Source organism: Mesoplodon densirostris, chromosome 12, assembly GCF_025265405.1.
Source record: "Mesoplodon densirostris isolate mMesDen1 chromosome 12, mMesDen1 primary haplotype, whole genome shotgun sequence".
Taxonomy (NCBI): Eukaryota; Metazoa; Chordata; class Mammalia; order Artiodactyla; family Ziphiidae; genus Mesoplodon; species Mesoplodon densirostris.
Window position 1 is genome coordinate 9,185,003 of NC_082672.1, and position 19,253 is coordinate 9,204,255.

General features: G+C 51.3%; 1 protein-coding gene across 1 annotated transcript in view; it reads left to right on the plus strand.

Annotated features, from left to right (window-relative positions):
- Positions 1–19,253, plus strand: part of EZR (ezrin) — a 49,954-nt gene that overhangs the window by 23,734 nt on the left and 6,967 nt on the right. Inside the window, 6 exon segments of the mRNA XM_060114419.1 lie at positions 1,926–2,009; positions 6,430–6,525; positions 7,367–7,641; positions 8,597–8,680; positions 9,656–9,802; positions 16,505–16,601. Coding sequence (XP_059970402.1) covers positions 1,926–2,009; positions 6,430–6,525; positions 7,367–7,641; positions 8,597–8,680; positions 9,656–9,802; positions 16,505–16,601 — 783 coding nt within the window.

The window sequence follows — 19,253 nt, forward strand, 5'->3', positions numbered from 1 at the left end:
GTAGGAGTTAGAGTCTGAAATCTCCTACGCATGAACCTCTGGTCTCTTATATGCATCTTAACCAGGGTAGTGGCATTCAGTACACATTGTTTGGTGGTTCAGTTTCTGAATCAGTAGGTAACAGAGAAAGAAAAGCGTATCTGAGGCCCGGCATTCGTCAGCCCCGCATCCCTCCACGTCAGTTTCAAGTGTGACATTCATTGTGGGCTTATGAGTGTAATTTAATTTGGAGCTGCGTTTGTTACAGAATATTTGACTTTGGGGCTGCTTTTCACTTCTCTCTTATGTGCCCTTGGAACCATAATTGAGAGAGAGAGACTTGCTTTGTAACAGCCATTTTGTGATTTCTTTAAATTATTGCTGGCAGGAAAAGGAAGAAACTTAGGTTTTTATATTTAAATAAACTTGAAGAATCTAGAATGTGCCTAGTCTTCTCAGTAAACTTCAGTTCTTTAATTTGTAGACTTGTGATTGGAGAGGAAATGTGTATTAAAATCTGGAAAATTATGCCTGACTTCTCTATATGTTATATCAGTCAGAGAACCTTTAAGACAGGCTGTATGTATGTAAAAGTATCTCTCAATCATCACAGTTTTGAGTGTTAGGGGAAAAATGATTTGTAAAGACTAATTTTTGTTCAACTTAGAGTCTAAGTATCCAGCCAAGGCATGACACACATTTGGAACTCACCACTTTTTAGTTCTTATATCAGGAAGCTAAATAATACATTTAGGGGACTTCCCTGGTGGTCCAGTGGTTAAGAATCTGCCTTCCAATGTAGGGGACATGGGTTCAGTCCCTGGTTGGGGAACTAAGATCCCACATGCTGCAGGGCAACTAAGCCCATGCACCGCAACTACTGAGCACACGAGCCGCAACTAGAGAGAGAAGCCTGCACACTGCAAGAAAAGATCCTGCATGCTGCAAGGAAGATCCTGTGTGCCGCAGCTAAGACCCGACGCAGCCAAAAATTAAATAAATAAATAAATATTTTAAAAAATAATAAATACAGTCAGTCACTGTCCTCATTACATTTCTGTCTGTGTTAGGAAGAATTTGGAATATATGTCTCTCTAGCTATTTATATATTTCACATGAAAAATGGTGAGAAGCAAGCATTTCTTAATGTTAAGCATTATAGTTGCTGTGTTGTTTTCCTTTGGGACCGTGATATAAAGTAGCTAGATTTGCATGTTTTTCATATGCTAGCCAATTCTGGTTTTTTTCAGGTGATAAATTGGAAAATGACCTTGAAATAAATTTCTTTAAACCACCAATATGGCACCATTAGAGACGTTTTTTTAGGCCTTCCCGTCACTACCGCCTTGTGACCTTACCATCCTAGTAATGCTTCCATGTTTCCACTGTCTTCACACTTACCTTTTCTAATTACTACAGAGTATCCTATCCTCTCCGATGTGTCTGTGATCGTTTAGCCATTTCTCTCTCCACTGTCGAGGTGGTTTCTAAAGCTGCTGGCGGCGTTCTTGTGCACAGACCCTCCTCTGTCCTCTCGTTTCACTTACCGACTTGGTGTGGACGCCCAGAGGCGGCTTCACTTAGCTGTCGTAGGGTCACAATGTGAGATGGTGTATGGAAAATATGTTGACAGTTATCAAAGTATTTTGTAGAAAAACAGCTTAGACCTAAGCGTGAATTGTGCTTTATTAAAGCCACAAGGGCACACATTTGAATCCAAACTGCATGCATAGGCACAGAGCTGGGTGGGGGTGTGGTGTGTGTTTTGGGGTTGGAGGTGTGTGGCTTGGTGTGTGTGTGTCTATGTGTGGTGACAGGTATGAGAATGGGTGCGGAGGAGGGACATACTCTCACCACGTTGCTCAGGACCGTTGAGTTCAGGTGGGACACTCGGAGATTATTAAAAACACCCGGGTAAGTGTAATGTGTTCCATTCTGTTTTCTAGATCAATGTCCGAGTTACCACCATGGATGCGGAGCTGGAGTTTGCCATCCAGCCAAATACAACAGGAAAACAGCTTTTCGATCAGGTTGGTTTCTGTGAACTTAAGAGAGAGGGTTCCCAGGTAGACAAAAGTGTTGGCAGCATCGGAATCACTTTGTTTGCCGAGCACATTTATTACCTTGGTTGGCTGTTAGCTTCTCGCTGTGGAGTAGACCCTTTTTTCCCCTCCTGCCAGCGGGATTCAGCTGTCGTAAACACTCTCCCTGGGGTGGCCCCTGTTCGCAGTCCCGAGGAGAAGGGGTGCCGTGCAGTCTTCACGAGCCAGAGCCTCACCCGAGAGCTCTGGCTGCCACCCCTCCCGCTGGGGTCTCCACGGTCCCCCTGGCCGTTTCCTGCTATCTGGTTCGCGGCCGGGGTGCAGTGGAGGACAGTGTGGGGCCAGGCGGCCTCTCCCCAGCCCTCCCTGCAGCCGCAGCGTCCTGAGCCCCTCGGAGCTCAGCACACACCTTCCCTCCAGCCAGGTAACAGCCCAGCCGCGCTCCTGCCCCTCTCTTCGTGAAAGCTGAAGGTGACGCAGAGTTTTAATAAGCGCGGTGCACCACCATGAGGGCCGTGATAACTCTTCCACGAAACGGTTCCAAGCTTTAGACAGAGCGAGAGCTACCTTGCTGGGCTTTGTGAATTCTGCTCTGGGACTGAGGACCCAGTAGGGCTCCGGGGCAGGGTGTGCGTTCACAGCCCCCTGCACCGTTAGCGGCCTTCCTGAGAGGCCCCGCCGGTGGGCCAAGCCGTGCTCTGCATCCCAGCACCAAACTGGAAAGTGGAGCGGAGTCCTGGCAAATGTAGAAACTATAGGTGACTCACCCTGGGCCTGATGGGATCTCCCTTTCATCCCCAAAGTCAGCACCCAGCAGGTGAATTTCCCCAAGCCAGTGAGCAGGGCCTGGGTGCTCACACCTCCAGGGCAGGGTTCGAATGCAGCCTCCGCTCTCCCTGTGTTGTTATTTTGAGGCCATTCCCTGGCCGTGCCTCACCCGATAACGATAAAGACATTTACTGCCTGGGGTGGGGCTGGACTTGGGGTGGAAACCTAAGGGTTTTCTTATGAAAGGAAATCCTGGGCACCATATGGGGCAGTGGTGAGAGCAGGGATGGGGAGGAAGCCGGGGGTTCGGGTCAGCTCTGCCTGCAGCTAGCGCGTCCCTCAGTCACCAGAGTTAGTGTTGGAACTTTTTTCAGTATTGTGTATTCCTATTGTGAAATACTGTGTAATCTGGGGACTTGAGGCTGGAGCGGACCCGTGGAGCCGCTCGTGGGGTCAGCGGGACATGACCCGGTCTGTGTTAGAACTGTGGACACAGAGCCCTGGCAGGAAAGGCCGTCTCCACAGCCTTGATCCCAGTTGCACCTCGCTCTTTGAAGACCCACTCGTTTATCCCTCCGACGTGGTCCGTGAGGCGGGGATGCTCAGGCCTCGTCGGCACAGGCAGGCTGGGCGCCTCTCTTCCCCTCCGCCACGCCGGGCCTGTTTCCTCCTGAACGAACATCCAGGAAGGGCTGCGGGCTGCACGGGGCTCTGCGTCCTTTCTCTGCTGCTCCATCTGATGCGCTTCTAGGTCTCGGAAGCTCATTCATGAGCCCAGCTGCCCGTCACTAAAATGTGGTCCTTCACTGGCATCGGTTGGAGGAGACTTGGAAGGTAGTTAGTCTGTCTGTTTCCCTCCCACCCACTCTGTCACTTGAGTCTCCTCAGCAGTAACTGTCCCCCAGCCCCTGCCCCAGTGCTGTTGCTTCGTCTGTGACTAGATTCTAGTCCAGGGCTCCGAGGTGACGGAGGCCCTCACAGAGACAGTGGTGGCCGCGGAGGCCGGGCAGGTTCCTGGCGGGGCCATGGTGCTTTCCCACTACTGCAGCTGCCGACGTGCTGAGAAAGGAGTTCCTGCCACGTGACTCTCTGCTCACTGTTTTCATCACCAGAAAGTATCAGTAGTATTTTCCAGCTGTTGCTTGAACCTGGTGGCACAGTGGTTAAGAATCCACCTGCCAATGCAGGGGACACAAGTTCAAGCCCTGGTCAGGGAAGATCCCACATGCCACAGAGCAGCTAAGCCCTTGTGCCACAACTACTGAGCCTGTGCTCTAGAGCCCGCGAGCCGCAACTACTGAGCCCACGTGCCACAACTACTGAGCCTGTGCTCTAGAGCCCGCGAGCCACAACTACGGCGCCCGAGTGCCACAAGTACTGAAGTCCGTGCGCCTAGAGCCCGTGCTCCACAGCAAGAGAAGCCACCACAGTGAGAAGCCCGCGCACCACCACGAAGAGTAGCCCCCGCTCGCCGCACCTACAGTAAGCCCGCGTGCAGCAACGAAGACCCAACGCAGCCAAAAATTTAAATAATAAAGAAACAAACAAACAAACAAACAAACACTACAGAGGCATAGGTAAAGGAATGGACCCCACACCCGTTCAGATTTGGCTTGCGTGCTGTGTATCAGCTTTAGGCTAAGGTAGGGACATTGGAGAGAGCAGTGATTGTGTTTTTCTAGGAATGCTGGGTTTCCCTCGCAGAGAGGACTGACAGGTCAGTTTTTAGAATGGACTGCAGAAAGGAAGGTTGTTTACTTCTGTTGTGTTGTTTTGGGGGAGCCGTAGGGAGAGAAGTAGGGCTTTGAAACACGCTGAGGACAGTTGTCCTGGAAGTAGACGGAAGAGTCATACGTAAAGGTGGGTGGCAGATCAGGGAACCCAGGGACGGGCTTCCACAGAGAGAGTGAGGGACCCGGGTCAGGACCATGGCTCCAGAGTCTGGTCGGCTCCGTGAAGGGGGAGTGGCCACATCGGAGCAGATGCAGAAGAGGAGTCTGAAGATCAGCGAGGGTCTGACAGGCACGGGGCAGGGACGTCAAGTGGACAGGAAATGGTTTCACGCTGGTCAGACCCAGGCTAAGGCTGCAGTTGGGTGGATGGAGTGGAAGGAGAGGTATAGAATGGCTTCTGTACGCGGGGCTTTCTCGCGCGGCTTTGGACAGCCCGCAGAGGAGGGCGAGGCAGGTTTCGTATCCAAATGTTGAGATGGAGGTTTAGGAAACTAGCAGGATTGGGTCTAGAAAACCTGGGCTTTCAGTCAGCTTCCTCTATACTTGGCTACCACAAAAAGCAGACCTGGGGCTTCACCAGACTTGCGGGGGGAGCGCTGGTAAGAGTCAAAACCGCTCTCCTGTCGCTTCGTGACGAGGAGTCTCGGGTCTAGTGCCGCCGCCTCTTTTTTTGGGTGAGTGAAGCGAGTGGATGAGCAGGTCGTTCCCTGGCGTGTAGCAAACGGAGACTCGGAGACTCGGGAGCTCCCGCAGGCATCTGGCCCCGCAGCCGAGGCCGATGCAGAAACAGGTTCAAGGCAGACTTTGTTTGGTGTTTCAGATTTTATTGTCAATAAGTGCTCCAGATACCTGATTTTCATTTCTAGTGTGTACAGCCCTCTTTCCCTTTAAATATGATAGAAGCCGTATATTTGAAGAATAGTAACCTCTTTTTTAAAGGCTTAACATTATATGTCATGGAATTTAAAACTGTGCGGCACAGTTCTGACAGTATTCAACAAGTGTCCACGGCAAGTTGCTTTTTGACTTCAAGACACAAGAGTAACCATCGTGGGGCTGTCCGTGTAATGGACCACAGGAGACTTTTGTCCTAGTACTGGAGACGATTTTAAAACTGTGAAACTCACTGTGGCCTAGGGCTGAATTCTGCCTTCCTGTATCAGAATTTCACGTTTCTGGAGGTTCAAAGAGCGCTCGTCGCCCCATGGCGTGTGCGAAGCTGCGCACGCCCCCTCTTCCCTGGAAGCTTGTTGCCCGCTGCCTTCTATACCGTTCCGGGGCCGCTGTTTCCCGGATCCCGCTGAGCAGGGGCCTGGCCGGCTGCTGAGGAGCAGAGGCGGGCGGCCAGGGGAGGTTCTGCCGCGTGTTGGTGTCGTTCAGCCCCTTTGTCATGTGGGCCCCCCGACAGGTGCAGTCACACCTGTGACACACACACACTTTCACCGGTGGGTGTACCTGGGTTACGGCCCATTCCCTGTGGCCCGCCCAGCTGTCTTTACTCAGAATGACATAATGGAAGACAGAGGAGTAGGGGTGACATTTTATAAGATTTAAAGTTAACCCGAAATCTGCTCAAATTTATATGAAAAGTAAATGGTTCAGGGACTTCCCTGGCGGTCCAGTGGTTAGGACTTGGTGCTCTCACTGCAGGGGCCTGGGTTCGATCCCTGGTCAGGGAACTAAGATCCCACAAGCTGCACAGTGCGGCCCCAAAAAAAAGGAAGTAAATGGTTCATGTCTGTTAGTAACAGACAGTGTAGCGGAGGCCTACCCACAGTGTCTAAGCTGGCTGGCACCTGGCTCTCCCGGCAGCTCTGCTGCACCATGTGATGGTGGCGGCCCAGGGCCACTGCCATCCAGAGAGTTCCTCCTGACTGTTTCGGCCCCGCCCCGTCTCTTTCACACAGGTGGTTAAGACCATCGGCCTTCGGGAAGTGTGGTACTTTGGCCTCCAGTATGTGGATAACAAAGGATTTCCTACCTGGTTGAAACTTGATAAAAAGGTAAGTCATGTTAACTATTTACAGGCTATTAATTGGGTTTGGTCTACTTTGTTGACATTGAAACTCTGTCTTTTGTTTTGTGTTCCTTTCTATTTGTGTCAAAGTTTTTAAAGACAGAGAGCTTGCAGGTTTCCAGTAAATGGGGATAGTTGCTGGAAATTAGATCCCGGTATTTCTCCTTACTGCTCCCTTATTGGAGTGTATGATGCTTAATTGCTCAGCTTTTAGTTGACCTTAGCTTTTTTTTTTTTTTTTCCAATGAGATTGTTAATCTTATAAACCATGAATCATCCACTGTTTTGTAAGAATCTGTTATTGCTCTGTTTGAACCTGTGATAAGAGTTTCAACTCCAAAGACTGGATAATTCTATTAACAATTACAAAGAAAAGCAGTAAGCTAAATGTGTTTTCTCCAGACAGTTTCTCTCTTTTCTCCAACTCCTGCTTTCCTCCCATATTACTGGACCCGTCCGTCAGGAGGGTGATTGGAGGCATGGAAGGGGGTGGGGGGAGCGTGAGGAATTACTGAGAGTGAGTTCATGGTCCAGGGCTGGCCTGGCCATGTGGACAGAGGCCAGATTCGCGGGTCACTCAGGCAGTCCCCCGGCGTTGTTAGCATCGCCCCCAGAAAACCAAGGCTGGGGCTGGGGCTAGTGTGAAGGTGTAACAGGACTCTCACTGGCCTTATGTCTTCCATGCTAAAAAGGTGACTTTCAGAATAAACATTATCTTCTGAAAACTGTCCTGAAGGACGCTTTTGAGTCAGTGGTTAAAACCTGTGTTGGGAAGGCAGGTCTTTGTCTTTCGAACTTGCAGTGAGGGTTTGGCCTCTGCCGCCCAGGTGTCTGCCCAGGAGGTCAGAAAGGAGAACCCTCTGCAGTTCAAGTTCCGGGCCAAGTTCTACCCCGAAGACGTGTCCGAGGAGCTCATCCAGGACATCACCCAGAAGCTTTTCTTCCTGCAAGTGAAGGAGGGGATTCTCAGCGATGAGATTTACTGCCCGCCCGAGACGGCGGTGCTCCTGGGCTCCTACGCTGTGCAGGCCAAGTTCGGGGACTACAGCAAGGAGCTGCACAAGTCCGGGTACCTCAGCTCCGAGCGGCTGATCCCCCAAAGGTGAGCCGGCGAGGGCCGGGCCCGCGTGCGAGCGTCGTGCCAGGAGGGTCGGGAGGCCGAAGGGCTTTGTGGAGGGCGAGTGTTCCTGCAGGCGGGGGCTCTGTCTGCAGTCACGGGCCGGCCTTCCGCAGGCCCTGCCACCCCTCGGTGGACCCTGGAGTGGCGTCTGCGACGGAGGGGCTCAGCGGGGGAGGGGGCCCTCCTCACAGGGGCCGCAGGGGCCAGAGCGGAACCTTCTTCGCTCTCCCTGGTGTCTGGTAAACCGGCCCCTGTTCAATCTTTTTATTGACTGGCGGTCACATAAATTACCTGTTTTGGAAGGAGAGGCCACTTAAAATAAAACACCTTTTAAAAGTGTTTCTGGGCCTCCCTGGTGGCGCAAGTGGTTGAGAGTCCGCCTGCCGATGCAGGGGATACGGGTTCGTGCCCCGGTCTGGGAGGATCCCATATGCCGCGGAGCGGCTGGGCCCGTGAGCCATGGCCGCTGAGCCTGCGCGTCCGGAGCCTGCGCGTCCGGAGCCTGTGCTCCGCAACGGGGGAGGCCACAACAGTGAGAGGCCCGCATACCGCAAAAAAAAAAAAAAAAAAAGTGTTTCTATTTTTTTTTTTTTTTTTTTTGCTTTATAACAAATTTAATCAGTTATACATATACATATGTTTCCATATCCCCTCCCTTTTGCGTCTCCCTCCCACCCTCCCTATCCCACCCCTCCAGGCGGTCACAAAGCACCGAGCTGATCTCCCTGTGCTTCTAGCAAGACTGGGTTTGTCTCATTCCAGGTTCTAAATCGTCCAGGCTGTTAATTGTCATAAATAGAAATGCCGCATCTTAGGAAGTAGATGGTTTTATTTGAGAGAAAAGTCAAGGTTTGTGTGAGGGTGCTCAGTGGCCGGTCGCTCGCCTCTCCCAGCCCTTTGGGCTGACGGCTCTGTGCCCTCTTCCTTTGCAATCCAGAGTCATGGACCAGCACAAGCTCACCAGGGACCAGTGGGAGGACCGGATCCAGGTGTGGCACGCCGAGCACCGCGGGATGCTCAAGTGAGTGCTGGGCTGGGAGCCGGTCTTCTTTGCAGGGGACTCGGGTCCTTCGGGTGACTCGCTCGGAGCCGTGCCTAGAAGGGTAGGGAAGGTAAGGAGCTGCCGGTGAGGTTTCTTCCTAAACGAAGCCAGGTGTTCCTCCCCACCGCCACCAGGGCCAGGAGCGGTTTAGTTGACACCTTCAGTCCCTCAAGCCTTCTCCCCCGCTTGTTTCAGAGGAAAGAAAAGCTTGTGTCTGAAACTCTTCATTTTAGTCAAGGGGGCCGGAGCATTGCTCGCAGCCCACCAGGCATTTTCTTTTCCCTGTCACAGAGGTGCTGGTTCGTTCATCGTCCATAAGGTGGTTGCCTTCAAAAGGTTGTAAATGTCAAAAAAAAAAGTTCCCAGGTGAGAAACACTTGCTAATAAAGAAACACCAGCGAGGCGTGGAGAGGGTCTGAGTGGGACACGTGGCTGGTGAGAACGAAGCGACCAGATGCTCTGTCCTGGAATCCTCCTCTCGGGCACTGGCAGCAGCTCTCAGCATGATGTCCCATCCTCAGAAGTTCGTTTGCAGTTTGGGCCTCAGAGACTTTGTGTCCTTAGAATTTCCTGCCTGACCCGAGCATCTTCTGTGGAGGGAAATAACTCAAAGCCCAAGCAGTGGCCCCAAGTGAGGCAGACGGTGGGCTCCCTGAAGCACCGTGTGGGCCAGAGAGAGAGAGAGAGAATTTCCAAGGGAAGCCCTCTGTGTCCAGAGTGGGCAGCCCGAGCCAGTTCGGTTCTTTCCTGACGCGTGACGTACGCCCGTGGTCAGTGTCCGGGATGGCTGGGCGCCCACTTGGGGCACAGGCCAGCAGAGGGACAGCGACGGAGACCCCTGGCTGTCAGCCCGTCCTCCGTGATCGCACTACGTTTCAGATCCTGGTGGCGGTGTAACTGTCGAGCGCGGGGTGCACGCTAACGACGATGCCGATGTTTGTTCTCCCCACCTAGAGACAGTGCTATGTTGGAGTATCTGAAGATTGCCCAGGACCTGGAAATGTATGGGATCAACTATTTTGAGATAAAAAATAAGAAAGGAACAGACCTTTGGCTTGGAGTTGATGCCCTTGGACTAAATATTTATGAGAAAGATGATAAGTGAGTTGAACTTTATATTTTCTTTAGTTGGTGGGGTATCAGGCCTGGAAGCCATGGAGAAAATGGCAAATGTGCATATGGGTTCCCTTCAGAGTATTTATCTAGCAACTTACTGGCCCAGCGTCTGACGCTTAAGAGCTTTGTGACTGTGAAGTAGCCATGGCGGAGGTTGGTTCAGAGGTGTGCGTTATGTCTCTCTTAGCCTGTTCATTAGCATGTGTAGCACGTGCCGTGGGGCCCGGCAGGGGGACCACAGTGGTCCGTGACCTCACGGATTTTGGAGCTTGTGAAAGAAGGCCGAACAAGAGCTGCAGGAAGCCATCTCCCGCTCCTTCCTCTGAGGCCGCCCCCGCTGCCTGTAGGTACCAGCACGCCTACAGCCACCAGCCAGGCAGTGCTGGGCGGCTTGTTTGTGCTGATCCGACCCAGAATACTTATGGTGCTATCAGAGACCTTGAGATTCTGCGCACAGTAGCCTTTCTGTACGGACAGTCTAGCTAAATGCTCTGAACCTGCAGGAGGTACCCGATTGCCTCAGTGTGTTAGTTTGTGGAGTGGGCCCTGCTGCAGTTCAGTGCAGGCAGGCTGGCCTCCCCCGACTCCCTTTGCCCATTCCTGTGGTTACCAGTTCTGCGCAGATGCCTTTTTCCTGCCAAGGGGCTAGACACACACACACACAACTCATTCTGTTTCGGTGAGGACACGTTCTCCGCGGCGGTTCCCTGTTCCTTGGGCTTGGAGTGGCCACTCACCTGTCTCACCTGCTCTCGGCTCCCCCAGGCCCCAGGTTCCCACCCCTACCCTGACATTCATGAGGGGAGCAGCACCGCTTCTGACACACGATAACCTATACAGAGTCCACCATAATCCCGGCCACAGGCGCTCTGGCCAGGACCCACAGTCCAGACCCATTTCCCCTGGGGTGGGGACCGGTGCCTGGCGTTGCAGCCCCTCCACCGCGCGCCCAGGGTGGGTGGAGGAGCGCGTCTCCGCTGGGAGACGCGGTGCCAGTCGGACGAATCCAGTTACACTTAGGACATGGCGTGCTTAGCAGAGGATCGCAGGGACTCACCTGAGGACCCCGAAGTGAGTTACTGGGGGCTCTTGGTTTGCTCCTTCCCCGGTGTGCTAGATCCAGTGCTGGGGACAGGCAGAAACAGTCTGCATAAGTCAGGGACTCGGGAAACCAGCCCTCGTCCTTGTGGAGGCCCCTGAGCTGGAGGGCGGTAGCCGGTCAGCAGGGAGCACCGCGGCCTCGTGGGAATATACATGGGAAACCGCCTTCCTGAATGAGCAGATCTTGTAACATAGCCAAGGCCAGGGCTGTCCGAACAGGTTTTTCAAGCTGCCAGATAGAGCCAGAGTCAGGGACTTGTTGCTGTCAGCTTGTGACTACCCTCGCCCACGCAGATGCCCGTTTCCTCCGAGTGGAAATCTGAGCAGCTTGGCTCTTTCAGTCCTGCCTCCGCTCTCCTCCCATCCCCCAGCTTAGCTGCGAAACGGGCAACCTCTCTCAAAGGGTCTTCTCCCCAAAGAAAAAAGCCTCTTGGGGTCCCTTTTTCATTGTATGTGTAACAGTCAAGTGGGAGCATGTAGGACGGGAAGCATTGGTCTTCCTTTCTGTAAACCCTTAGATCCGAAGAGGAGAGAACATCGAGAGGGAGGGATCAGGCGGCTTCCCTGCACGCTGGTGTCAGCGTGGGACAGAGAAGTTGAGATTGGCTGTGTTATAACCCTGCCCGGCATCCTCAGGCCAGAGCAAAAGCTAGAGGAGCCTGGTCCTGCCCCAGATTCTTCAGTGCTTTGAAAGCACCCTTCTCCCCCGGCTTTGTCCCTCCCAGGGCTCGCTCCCATAGTCCTCCTGTCCGCAGGAGTTTCTGAACTTGCCTTGGGCCCAGGGCTCCAGCAGGGAGGATGCTGGGAAGGGGCTGGAGACCACGAGGGGACGAAATGAAGGCCAAGTGTCTTTTCCCTTACATTCCTTACCCAGGGTTGTAAATCATGTATTCTGATTTACATTTCTATTTTATTGGCACTAGAAATGATGTTTCAGCCATTTAAGTACATTATTTTTTTCCAGTTTCTAAAATCATGCTCACAGGCAGATTTCTTTGGCGGGGGTGGGGGGAGGTTACATCTTCATGCCTTACCGTCAGTGGCTTACCTGTATCACAAAGGAGAGCAAAAAGCGATTCTCTGGGTCTGTGTGTGCTTTGTTTTAACAAACACGTCCAATCGCAGCTGTCAGACCTTCCTCTCCTTTCTGTCTTTGGTACCCTAACTTGAACACGGAACAGACAGAATTTTTGAATCACTTAGTTTCTTACAGAAGTTTGCCGCTGCGAGGACTCCGGCTAGACCACCTCTAGGGGGACGTTTAGAAGCCCAGCTCAGACTGGCCGAGAAGAGAGGCTGGAGACGTGTGGGGAGGGCCTGAGGAGAAGCCATGGTGGCTTCTCAGTGTGGCTGGGGGGGGGGGGGGCAGGGAGGGCGGCCGTGGGGACAGTTTTCTGACGGACCCGGGCCTGCCCTGCGGAGGGTCCGAGAGTGGGAGCGGAGGCCCAGGCCCCCGCCTAAGCGCCTTTCCTTCCATGTGGAAGTGTGGGAAGAGCTTCAGCCACTGTCGGTTATCTCCGTTATCTGCCTCCGGGTGGGAGGGGCGCCTGGCAGGTCTTCTCTGTTCTCCCCCTCCGTGAGGCGCGCCGTGATCTGCAGCCCATCCTCCCACCCCAGACCTTTCTAAACTCTTCCAGTGAAAACTTTCAAAACACTGCAAAATGAAAAGCATTTCACGGTGAAGCCCATGTGCCCGCAGCCACGAGCCTCCCGTTAGCATGTCGCCGCGGGCCTTGTCACACCCCTCCCTGTCCTCATTTCATGGCCCTCCGCCCCGCTGGCCCCACCACCATGTTGCAGAGTAAATTGCAGGCATCGGTATACTTGCCCCAAAATGCATACTGTTCGTTAGAGGTCAGTATGTTTTGATTTTCTTTTGATGTAAAATTTAATTACAACGAAGTGCACAATTCTGAATGTTCCTTTGCTGATGTTAGACAGACACACGCCTGTGAAATCCTGACTCCTATCGAGAGGTGGAGCATCGTCCTCGCTCTCTGCCGCACGTTTTGAATGTAAATGTTTTAACCATTTTGTTTTTTCGTTTTGAAATCATTTCAGACTTTAAAAAGGTTCCAAAAATAGTAGGTACAAAGAATTCCCACGTGCCCTTCAGCAGCTTCCCCAGATGTCAACACCGTAACATAAACACAGTCCAGGTAGCAGAGTCAGGACGGTCACCTTGATACATGATGCCCTTAACAGTCTGTGTTCCCGTCTTATCGGTTGTCCACCAATGTCCCTTTCCTGCCCCAGGATCTGCCTGGAATCCCACCTACATTTAGTTGTCACACTCCCCAGTCTCCTTCCATCTGGGACAGTCCCAAAGTCTGTCTGTCTGTCTAGCACAGCCTTGACACTTGTGCAGAGCACTGACCATGGACTCTTTAGAAAGCCCCTCACCCTGGATCCGTCGCATACCTTTTCCCACGGTAAGATTTGAGGTTTGCGCTTTGGGCGCGAATCCGACAGGAGTGCTGTTTCAGCCTTGCAGGCAGCGTGTGGCGCCGGCATATCCTGCTTCTGGTGTTGACTTTGATCTCGGGTCAAGGTGGCGTTGGCCAGGCTTCTCTGCAAAGTTACTCACCTCCCCTTCGTAATTGACAAGTCTTTGTCAATGACGACAAAGAGAGTCTTTGAAACTCTGTGAATATCCTGTTTCTTAAATTTTCATCTATTAGTTCTACATCCATTGATGAGATTTGCGTGAAACAGTTATTGTAGTATTTGAGAAATGGTGATTTTTTTTAAAAAAAATCATTCCATTTACACATATTAATGGAATTCTGTAAGGAACCAATTTCCCTTCTCCATTTATTGTTTGGTTACTTATGTTAATATGTGTTTTCTTCTATGGGCCATCATCTATACTGTTATTTTGTAGCTAAAATCGTTGGAGATTTGCTTTTCGGAGCCCCTTTGAGTCGGCTCCTGGGCCCTCGTGACCCCATTATTTTCAAGGCACTTCTTACATACTGGTACCTCCAGATGCTCCAGACCCTGCTCCAGCCCTGGAATCAGCTGTTTCTCCAAAGAGCTCTGGTCCCCTATCTTTCGAGAATTACACTTTAAAAAAAAATTGTGACTTATAAATCCTTTAGAGATCTTCTCTGTGGGTCCTTCTCTGTTTGTGTCCTCTAAGTGAACTCAAAAAAAAAAAAAAGAAAGAAATCCTTGTAGACTTTAATTTTCCAATTGTGGTCAAGAATAAAAGGAGGTTCTTTAACTTAGGGGTGAGTCATAATTTTCATGTTTAGTCGTCATCTTTTGATACTGCAGTCATGCTTATGGAGGCTCTAAATTGTTATACGACGTTTCAGAGTCTTAAAAAGACACACTTTGCAGGTACAGCAGAAAGAAGAAGATGGAAGCCGTGGTGACAGGATGCCCAACCCTTGAGAGAAAGATGTCTGTCTAGCCTGAAGGTCCAAGTTTTCTGGGTTAGAAACTATTTTGAGAGACTCGTATAAAACTAGGAGACAGAGAACAGATCCTTGCGTTGGAAGTCTGGCCCGCAGTGCCGACTGCATGGCTGAGACCTGGGCAGCACTGCTGGTTCCTGGCCCTTCTGCTCTTCCCAGCACGTGGGCCTTGTGTTTTGGAGGAAAGTGTTCAGAAGCAACAAGTGCCTACCCGATGTCTCTCTTTTATGGCCTTTCCGTGTAAGGATAGAGGGTACGTCCATGGCAGGACCAGGTGGCATCCTGAGTTCCTTTCCAGTGCTCAGAGACCTATATACAAAATTACTTCTTTAGACTGTGTGTGTGTGTGTGTGTGCGCGTGTGCGTGTGTGTGTGTGTGTGTGTCCCATATACAGTGGGAGATAAAATAACAAACTCCCTGCATGCTTTTTTGAGTGCTGTGAAGCATGTTAACCAGATGTATTTCAACGGGCATTGGTGATCCTATAGGAGAAAACAAAAAAGGATGTACATCAAAAAGGTTTGACACTTAAAACCACAGCCTGGCCAGTGCCCTGACTATTGGGTCCCAGAAGTCTGTCGGGCTTAGGTGCCCACTCCCGGCCTTCAGAGGCCACGCCCACTGCCTTGACCTGGCTTGTGTTGTCATAACAGGACCTACATTGCCCATCAGTTTTTATTTAAACATGTTGGTAGGCAGTAGAGTCCTCCCCACTCCTGCTCTTTTCTAAATTGGAAGTTTTCATGGCTCATGGGCAAGGACCGTTTTTCATGGCAGCATCTTTGAAAGGTTGCTTGAGGATCTGTCATTACTTCTGGAATGGTATCCGTGGTAAATGTGTTGAAAGAATAGGGTGGAGGAGATGAAGAATAGGGTGGAAATTATGAGGTAGGTAGAGCAATGTGGTCTTGAAGTCATACCATAAGCTTTCCCAGAAATGCTAATTAAAAATCTGGAGTTTCAGCCAGTAGTGGACTAGTGGGGATTAAGTAGGATTTGTTAGGGTGTGTGACGTGAGTGCTCTCTTGGAGGATGACACGGGAAGGTGTCTGACCAGCCAGGAGAACATGCATCACTCAGGTGAGAACTAGAGGGGCAGAATCCATACACCAAGCCCTCAGCTCATCAAGAAGATACAACAGTTGTGAATATCATGCACCCAACATTAGAGCACCTAATATATTAAGCAAATGCTAACAGTTTTCTGAAGGGAGAGACAGACAACAATACAGTAGGGAAACCTTGGACTTGAACCATACCCAGCCCTTTCCTTTGCCACTAGTGAATAGCTGCTCATGTATAGGAAACATAAGGTGTGATCTTTGCCATCAGCCTGCTTACCTGCCTGGTTTTCAAAGAGCTAAATAACAGTGCAGTAATTTAATAACACACGAATAGTTTGTGTGGCATAAGGGACTGCACATTGAGAGGGGAAAGGCTGCTGAAAGGGCGAGCGAGCTGGCCTGATGGTGCAGGTCTGGGAGTGGTGGGGGAGGGAGGAGGGAGCCCCTTCCATGTGAGGGGCGGCAGTGACCCCGGTGTTGAAGGGTGGGCTGAACCAGGCAGCTGGGTCTCGGTTAGAAGGCTCTTGGATGCGAAGTTAAGGACTGTGGATTTCATCCTGTAGAAACTGGGGGCGGGGTATTGGGGCAGCAGTGTTGACATTTTTCAGGAGGGAAATGGATGGACCAAAAGGGACATTAATCAGACAAGCAGACTGGAAGTAGGGTTCTGGCAACAAGGAGCTTGGTTGGTTAGGCTGCTGGCATGTGAGAGGTGGGATTAGGGTGGTGATGTGGGAATGAATTGCAGAAGATGGTCATGAGAGATACTTCAGACAAAGGATGAAAGGATGTGCCTGGTTAGGAATCAAAGTTGACCTCAGGATTACAAGCCGGGGTGACTGGACGTAGTAACTGAGAAAGACGAATGTCAGTGGGAGCATATCCAGGCTTCCTAGAGCTTGACCCTCACTGACACCCACCTGTCAGCTAAGCTAGCACAGGTCGCAACGATTCAGTTATGATGTACACTACATAATATGATCCTTGGGCTAGCTTTGTACTTTTTAAAATTAAACTAAAATTAAGAATAGATTTACAAACCTTTCTTAGCCAATCCAAGTACACATCTAACTATCCCACCTTTTCCTTTTAACCTTAGGTTGACCCCAAAGATTGGCTTCCCGTGGAGTGAAATCAGGAACATCTCTTTCAATGACAAAAAGTTTGTCATTAAGCCCATCGACAAGAAGGCTCCTGTAAGTTCATAACAGTTACAGGTTACTGTTTTTCATTCTGCGGCCAAATACGTTTCCAAGATAAAGGTCAGATTTCTCTGTGTGACAAGGAGCTGGTGATACTCAGAATTACCTGTGTGTGGGAGGGAAGAAGTCCCAGTAGGTTACATGGAGGGTTAAGGGCCCCTTGGGCCCTGCCGCTGGGCACTGCAGTAGGAGCTATGGTGGAACCCGGCGGTGCGTCAGAAGCCAGCTGACTTGTCATCCAAGTTTCCAGATGGTCTTCATTCCTTACGAAGAAAAGGGCAGTTCTGAGTCATCGACCTTTGCTACATAATAGGCATTTTGCAAAATGTTGCATTTCTGGGCTTGTGAAATGTTCATGTTCGTGTGGAAAACCAGCCTGCCTCCAGGCAGTGGGCCTGGGGTGGGGTGCTCACGGCAGCATTGCCCTGGTACCCCCTGGAGCACGCACTGTGATGGTTAAGCCTCAGGGCCGGGCTTTGACCTGGTGAGCTGTCCTTGCAACTTACCCACGTTAGGATACGTCAGACTTGCTGGCCCCCACGTACCCCCCTCCTCCTGGTACAGACTGCGCCTTGTTTTTCTCTAACTGCCCTGTGCCCTGCAGGTGGGCTTCACGCTGGCACCCTCACATCGGTGCTGATGTGGGAAATGGCCCCTCACAAAGAAGAGCCTGTTGGGCAGTCATCCTGGGAGGACTTAGCTGGAAAAGGACCGTCACATCCTAGAATTGGAAGAATACGATTGTTAGCTAATAGCTGTAAAGACCGGTACATTGTGAAAATTATGTAAACTTTCAGCTGAGTTTGCTCAAAAGATTAAGACAATACATACATACTGTAGAGTGGTGGAATGGGTGAGGAGTTTGGGGTTTTTTTGTTTTTTGTTTTTGAAAAGACATGGAGGAATTTTTTTTTTTTTTTAATTTGGCTGCGTTGGGTCTTCGTTGCTGCACACAGGCTTCCTCTAGTTGCGGCGAGTGGGGGCTGCTCTTTGTTGCGGTGAGCGGGCTTCTCATTGCGGTGGCTTCTCTTGTGGACCACGGGCTCTAGGCACGCGGGCTTCAGTAGTTGTGGCACGTGGGCTCAGTAGTTATGGCTCGCGGGCTCTAGAGCGCAGGCTCAGTAGTTGTGGCGCACGGGCTTAGTTGCTCCGCAGCATGTGGGATCTTCCCGGACCAGGGATTGAACCCGTGTCCCCTGCATTGGCAGGCGAACTCTTAACCACTGTGCCACCAGGGAAGCCCAGGAATTTGTTTTCTAATTGGAAATCTGTTCTTTAAAAAACTGCCACTTGAAGAAATTCTCTTATCCTTCTTGGAGCCTGTTGTGAATTTTACCAGAATTATAGTTCGGAAAGAACTTGGTGTCTCATGTAATTTGGTTCCTTAGTTACAGCGTTCGGCTCAGAGAGGCACGTCTGGGAGCCCTCCAGGGCTTGGGCGCACCGCGTGGTGACGGTTAACGCTCAGGGGACAGCGTGTGGCATTGCTGTCCAGCTGCTCCTCCCATGAGGGGTTAGTCCCGAGTAAGGGAAAACCAGAGGTCTGGAGGCTGTGTGTAGAAGTATTGTCTTCACTGAAAGACACTTTCCGTGTTCCTGCTGTTCGCAGACTCTTGACTCCTGCTCCATGGGTAGTTGCACAGCTATTTTAAATTAAACAAGTGTTTAATACAGACTTTCAAGCTCCACGGTAACAGGTCACATTAATATGCAGCACCGTGAACCGAGGGTCACAGTGTTACCCGTGTCCCGTGGGCAGTGAGATGGGGCAGTTAGAGCGAGAAGATCCTGCGATCCTGTGTAGGCTGCTGTCTGTTCATGAGATGTTACTGATTGTTCAGAACATTTTTTAAGAAGTGACAAGCAGGAATTCTGGGTAGACTGTTTAAGAATTAAGTTGTATGTTTTTTTCAAATTTGGTTTAAGTTTAGCTTCCGAAAAGCTGAAGAATATTGTATAATCACAAGCTCCCAAGCAAAGGCAGTTGTGATACATCTGGTTGAATTAGCCGAGTGTACTTTTGCTATAATCTGGTTTTATTTGAAGCCATCACTTGAAAGGGGAAAAAGGGAGAGAGAAACATTTGCTGGTCACATGCCGCGTGTCAGGCGCGATACTAGGATGGTGTGCACGGCGGAACAGGGCAGGTCCCGCCCCATGAGGTATACACGCCTGTGAAGAGATGGGTGAAGACAGACGAAACAAGTAACCTGCTTTCTGGCAGGGAATTTAACAGTGCAGCTGTACTGAGTGACAGGTCAGGGGACGCAGGTGAGAGGTGGGGTGGGCGATGGCTTCAGGTGGGTGGGTCGGGGGGCCTCACGGAGGAGGCGTCCTCTGCTTGGGTGCCTTATGATGGGGGGCTGGCTGGGGGGACGGGTCCCTTGGGGCCCGCACACCTCCCAGGACTGCTGTGCGCAGCCGCAGGCAGGCTTAGTGCCTGGGGCGGTAGAACACCATATATCCAAGTTCACGCCTTTACGTAGAAGACAGAAAAGGAGACCCGAAAGGTCGCGTCACCAAAACCGGGGGAGGGATTCCTGAGCTTGAGTGGAGGGCGGTCCCCCGGGCAAGCCCCCGGCTGAGCGCAGGCCCTGCTCCTCAGTCAGCCAGGCAGCTTCCGCCCCCGGCCACTCGGGTGCCGCG